Source organism: Suncus etruscus, chromosome 1 (assembly GCF_024139225.1).
Source record: "Suncus etruscus isolate mSunEtr1 chromosome 1, mSunEtr1.pri.cur, whole genome shotgun sequence".
Taxonomy (NCBI): domain Eukaryota; kingdom Metazoa; phylum Chordata; class Mammalia; order Eulipotyphla; family Soricidae; genus Suncus; species Suncus etruscus.
In genome coordinates, this window is record NC_064848.1 from 86572293 (window position 1) to 86579180 (window position 6888).

Genomic DNA, 6888 nt, shown 5'->3' on the forward strand with positions numbered 1-6888 from the left:
ATAACAGGATAGGGAAGGATAGTGATAAATAACATATAGCTCCAGAGTAATTCAGGTTTGGCTTTGGAATATAATTAGAGAAGGACTGTATTGTGCCAACTCCACTGTATACTTTCTCCTTTAAATTGATTATTCAAAATCCATTAGTGGATATGTGAGGACTGCAGTATATACTGGTTATCTAAGAGCTAAAATATTGTAATAATGACTGTACATAACTTTTATTGTCATTTATTGAACTGAGCATGCTCAGGATTATAGCACTGGTTTAACCTAAACCCACTTATAGATGTTACTATTCTGTTATATCAATGAGAAATCGTAGCCTCAGAAAACACAAGCATCAAAGGATTAAATCACTTTCCAGGTTCACTTTCCAGTTTTTAAATTTAGAAAAGCAGTCATATGATCTTATTTTCTGGTGTCAAAATCAGTCCTCATAACATTTAGGTCACTGTTTAACATCATCATTGTATCATTGCATGCTGTGTAAATCTTTTATATGTTGAGTTTATAGACCTATCAATCAGTAATCATTTCTCCCTATAATCAAACTATGCTTACTTTGTCCATAACATCTATAACACAATGTAAATCAGAAATATATTTAAAGTACCACTGATCATTCATAGTGACCTCAAATTGCGTATTAGTTGAATTGGCACACTATTATATGTAAGTTTCTCTTCTGTTATTTGTTTCTTTGTAAAAATACATTAGAAAGTAGAAGTTGACTATGACAAATTGAGGACTGTCCTGGCACTTTATATATAAATATAATAAAGCTATAAACCATAGGGCATCTCAATGTTAATAGTCACTACTACAAAGCATTTTTAATATTTTGTTTAATAAAGTCAGGGAAAGTGAATAATTTTGTATAAATACTTATTTTTTTAAATAACAGCTTATTTACTTTAATAGAAAATTTTGTTTTGCAAGTTTCACTTGGATTGGATTTTTTACCTTTTATATGATTGAAGTAATTTGACTAATGAATAATGTTAGGGTTAATATACTTTAATATTGTCGTTACTTATACACTTAATAGTATAAGGTATCAGAATATGTCAATAAAGTTTTATTATTAAAGTATGTATATACTTGTTATATTTACTTGCTCTTGACTTTTTAGATATGGCTGAATGTTCATAGAATTGTATTATTTTGTATTTAGTAGTTACAGTTTTGAACAGTTTTTAAACTTAATTACTTTGGAGTATCATATTTAATTTTATGAGTAATTCTTGACATCCAAATCAGTTGGAGTGACAGTTTAGTTTTCTCTTTTTGTTGCTTTGTTTTGGGGCCACACCTGCCTGTGCTCAAGGCTTCTTCTTGGCTCTACACTTAGGGGTATCTCCTGATGAGCTCAGGGAACCATATGAGGTGCCAGGAATCAAACTCAGATCAGCCACATTGCAAGGCAAGCACCCTACCTTCTATACTATTGCTCCAGTTCCACCAGTTTAATTTTCTTATAGTGTTTATGTTCCTTGAGTGTGGATAACTGTGGTCTGTAACAAGACTCTTGAACTGTTGGCCTACTCCTTCTTTTACAAAAATAAATTATCAGTCCGCACCCCAGAAATACCGTCTTAAATGGATATAAACCATCTCAAATGCACCCAAAATCAGAACCACTACCCTTGGATTGTTTCAGCATACCCCCACCTTCACTTCCCAGGGCGGTACTATCAGTATGTGGAAAACACTACTTTATAGAGAAATAGAGAGCATTAGATATATTCAGTCTCTTTGCTTGGCAAGTGAGGAAACTGAGACATAGATAGGTAAGAAGTCTTGAGGGACAGGACCTGTACCCAGACCTTCTGACTCATTACTCATGTGCTCTTTCTTTACCTGTAACTCTCATTTCTTGAGAACAGGTCCAAATATAGGTTAAAGGAAAGCTTTAAGTATATAGATGTTTTTCTTTCAACCATTCTGTCACTTATGGGTTGTTTTTATTATGTGTCTCAGATATGCTAACGTCAAGAAATGTAGTAATGAAGGTCGTGCCTTGATGCAATTGGATTTTCAACAGTTTTTAATGAAACTGGAGAAACTTACAGATATCAGACCCATTCCTGATAAAGAATTTGTGGAAACCTATATTAAAGCCTACTACCTTACAGAGAATGACATGGAACGCTGGATCAAAGAGCACAGGGTGAGAGCTGGAAGTCAGCTAATTAAGCTTTTATTTCTTCCTTTGTACTTATTCTTGAGCAGTGTACAATATGATTCAAAATCATGAGAGTGAAATATGAAGAAACCTCTATATTTTAACATAAACAAATTAGACCAATTCTTTACCATTTATAGACTGTGCCTATGCTCTTTGCTTAATCAAGTTCTTATGACACCTTTGTAAACAGTAACAGTAATTATCTGAAATATAGGCAGAATTTGAAGACCAGCTGTGTTTTTTACTGCAGTAGAAAAATGTGTTACTGAAGTGGTTGATATCACAAATTGTATGCAGTAAAATTGCAATGATTCACAAACTAAAGTCTATGACATAACTTGAAATTTCATAACTTTCAATAGTAAATTAGTGACATCTTGAACCCACTGACGTAGTATTGGTACATATATACTAATATCTAAGTGACTAAATTTAACTTTTACATTAAATTTTATTTAAGTAGGGGGCCGCGGGGTGCGGGGCCTGCGGGCGGCGCCCCCGACGGAATCCCCGCAGGGACCGGGGCGGGCCGGCCGACCTGCCGACCTGCATGGCGGGCCATGCATGAATGGGCTGCCTGCAGCCGAGGCCTGGGCGACTCGCGGTGCGCGGCGCGCTGGCCGGACTCCTGCCCCTGCCACGCGCCCTAGCAGGCTGCTCAATGCCAGCGGCGGCTCGGCTCGTGGCGGGAGTTGGAGCGGGTCTACAGCCAGCGCAGCCGCATCCACAACGAGCTCAGTGGCGCCAGAAATAAAATTATTAAAAAAAAATTATTTAAGTATAGCTATGGTTATTTTCCTCTTATTGCAGATATATTTAAAAGTAGGAAAATTGTTTATTCAGTCTTACTTAAATTGCTGAATTTTTTAATTAGTTCACCTCCTTATTACCAAAGTATGTATAACAAAGGATATTTCCATCTTTTTCTTTTTTTACAGATAGGCAATAAGTAGGGGACAAATTTATTGAAATTAGCAGATGTTCAAATTATTACCAAATCTTACTCCTTCAATAAATCTCATATTCATACTTGCCTGCTCATGGATGAAATCTAAGTAATTTTTTTAATTTGACTTATAAGGAAATAATAAACTATTTTTATCAGGCTTTTTTAATTTAGACACTTCTAGAACAGTGAAATGAAAATCAGTCTCAACCAGAAGCCTGCCTTTTTAAAAAAAAATATATGCCACCATAGCTCAGTTTTAGTTCCTTAGGTTCATATTATTTTCATTGATCTTGACTAATATGCCAGAACTGAAAAAAAGTTTCATCCCGTGTAATTCCAGTTGGTCACAAGTACTTGAGAATACAAATGCATGAACCAAGTTCACATGTACGTCTGATTGTTACTAGAATGTAAAGTGAGGACCCTTTGGGGCTGTTTACAGGAAGTGGCTAGGGATAGGGGAGCAAAAATAGCCAAGGAAAATAAAGCACAGCTCTTATACTCATTATTTGATTTAAGAACAGTCCATTGTAGGATTATTTTTTAATTTGTTTGGGGCCATATCTAGCAGTGCTTAGGAGCTATTACACATATATGCAAGCACCATTCCTAGTCTTTATGATCTTTCCAGCCTAATTTCCCTTTTTTTATATAGGGCATTCAATTTTTAAATATTTTAGTAGAACTTTAAATTATATTTATAATTCAGTGAAATTTCCCCACCTGTGGGACTGTCCTACCTGATAATGAGCTTCTTACTAAGTGGTAACAGGAGAGATTTTACCAAATATTAGAAATATCCTCAGAGGTCAGATATATAAACCTAGATACTCTCTCCCTCCCTTCCTTCCTCCCTCCCCCCCTCGTGTGTGTGTGTGTGTGTGTGTGTGTGTGTGTGTGTGTGTGTATCATTCTCCTATCTCACTCTCCTTTTCTTCCCTTTCTCCTGTATCTTTCTCACTCACTCTTGCTCTTCCTATCTTCCTCTCCCATCTTATCTTTCTTTTCTTTCCCACACTCCTCTCCCTTCTTCCCCTCTTTTTGTTTTCCTCTTCCTCTCTTCTTTTTTGTTATAGTTATATTTATAGTTAAAATATATCTATAGTTTTATAGATATCATTGTTTATAAAACTGCCTATATTTTTGAGGTATAGTTTTATACTTATTTTAAGTATATGTTTTATCCTATTACATTCAACTTGAAGTATCCCTTATTTTGTAATTATATTTATGCTAATTTCCCAATAATGTCAGATTTTGTTTTTATTAGATGTTATTAGCATAGCTGTGTGAAATTCTATTTCTAAAATCAAATCGACATGCAAAACTTTTTGTTGAATCCTCATGCAGTCCTGATAATTCAACCACCCTATTTCGTAGTTAAACATAGTTTTTAATTTCACTTTATAGTTACCAATTACAAGATGAAATTTTAGAAATCAATAGTTTTCAGATCCTTGTTACTGTATTACAGTTAAAAGAATTGTTTTATAGGTGAAGATTGTTCTTTGACCTTAAATGTCTGCAAAATAAGAAATTCAAATTTAAGTTCAAATGAATTTCAAATATTTACTACAAGAAATCAGTTCAGAAATCACTTTTTCTCCCATATACCAACTATAATTTACCTTTCTTTCTCTGGTTTGTATATCACTGAGTGAGACCTGTTACTTGCTTGTACTTTGTTGCATTGATCAAAATATTCTTTGAAGTATTTTAGTGTACTAAATCTAGAATTCTTTTTTTTTGAGCAGGAATATTCAACAAAACAGCTGACAAATCTGGTAAATGTTTGCCTGGGATCCCATATTAATAAGAAAGCAAGACAAAAACTACTAGCAGCTATAGATGATACAGACAGACCCAAAAGATAATGAACACAGCAACTTCTTTTCAGTGGCATTGTTCTCTCCATTTAAATGACACAGTAGCTAAATTTCCATGCATTCCTGACAAATGTTTGTTAAGTTTGTGCATGTTCTTGCTAACTGGAAAATGGAAAATATTGAAGTTAGTGTGTTGATCTTAAATGACTTTTCTATGCTCAGTTCTCTTCAACTTTTGATTGCTTTGATTGTGATTCTTTCTGAAATACTTCTTTGTCTTTTATTGTGATTACAATTATACATTTTGCAGTCACATGTAACACAAGTGTATAATTAAAAGAAACAATGGCGATACATCTATGGGCAGTTTTTTTAAAACGGTTTGGTTTTGGCATTTTTGTACCCTCATAGCTTGGTTCTCAATAAGCAAATCTAAGAGGGTTATTGTATTATACTTTCTAATTATGAGCACGGTGTGAGAACTGAAAAGTACATGTAAGCAAAATAGTTAAAAAAGTATGTTCTTTGTGTTTTTAAATATCAATGTTAATGTTATAATTAAATTGATTATAACGAAGTGATCATAAATGATGAAATTTAATAAATATTATGTTCTAACATTATGTGAGACTGCATTTTGTTATTTTTCCATAACGAAGAGATGTTATAAAATCACGAGGCAGTATGTTGTGTGAATTTTGTTGTTAATTATATTTATCCTAAAGCCAACAAGAAGTAATCTCATTGGTTGTTTTTCAGTGCTTGAGTAGCATACAAAGATAATTGTGGGTTTTCTTTATTTTTTAAAATATGGGGCTTTTTTTTTTTCATATAAATTTTGCCCTTTTTGAAGTCAGCTTTTATTTAGACAGTAAAATGTGACTCAGCTGACTCAGGGAAAACTGTGAGGTAGTTAGGTGAAAGTATAGGATTATGTATTTGCTATTCTTAAGATCTGCTTTGTATTACAGGTATAAAATCATTTGAGTTTAGTCATGATAAAATATTCAAGTAACTCATTAGTCTTTAGTAACCAATAGTATTACTATAAATTTTGCTTTTAAGTTGAACTACTACCAACATATGTAACATAAAAGTGAGTTTTTCATGCACTTTTTTCAATTAAGGACTTTTTTTTTATGTTTTTTTAAAACCTGAAATGTTGTTCCCAGAATTCAAAACATGTCAACAACTCATTGAACTGGGTACCAAGGTCTGTCACTGATGGCCAAGGTAACAAGTGATTAGGGCCACATCTAGCACTGTGGAATGAAGCTCTTTGAGAATGGGTATGCAGGTGAGATTTTATATGTCTATGTAATGTGACTCTGTTTCACCCTTTCACTTTGTAGTTAATTTACTGTTGATTTCATATTGACAGTAAGTAATATTGACTTTCCTCTTGGTGCCATTATGATCTAGTTATGGCACTAGAGTGTATACTTTTAAGGTACATTATGCCAGTAGCCATTATGTGTGCAGCCTCTTGAGGACAACAAACATGAGATAAACTCAGGCCTTGTGTTTAAATGACATACTCTGCTTGAACACATAAATAGCTAATCAGTCTCATGTATTTCTCAGTTGATTAGAAGTTGCTTATTTCTTTATGTGTTACAAAGATATAGTTGAAATTTTTTTTCTGTTTTTGCCTTGACTCACTCTGGATAGTTAAATAACAGATCCCAGCTAGTATTTTTAGTATGATAGAATTTGATAGATAAGAACAGCATCTCAGTTAGAGATTCAGCTATACTTTCTAACTGACCCAAATTTTGCCTTCTCTGCATTCAAAATAAAAATTTTTAGTTTTTGAAATAATGTTGGGGGAGGAGGTATTAAAAGATTGCTTAATAAGTGCACATTAATAACAAAACAATAATGGCAATTTTATATTATGAAATTGCCTAATAGCAAGACAG

At 33.5% G+C, this 6888-nt stretch overlaps 1 protein-coding gene across 1 annotated transcript in view; it reads left to right on the plus strand.

Annotated features, from left to right (window-relative positions):
• VPS50 (VPS50 subunit of EARP/GARPII complex) overlaps nucleotides 1-5589 on the plus strand; it is a 127310-nt gene extending 121721 nt beyond the window's left edge. The window contains exons 27-28 of the mRNA XM_049785209.1: nucleotides 1984-2173; nucleotides 4895-5589. Coding sequence (XP_049641166.1) covers nucleotides 1984-2173; nucleotides 4895-5014 — 310 coding nt within the window. The 3' untranslated portion in view covers nucleotides 5015-5589. The remainder of the gene's footprint in view (nucleotides 1-1983; nucleotides 2174-4894) is intronic.
• Nucleotides 5590-6888: the final 1299 nt, after the last annotated feature.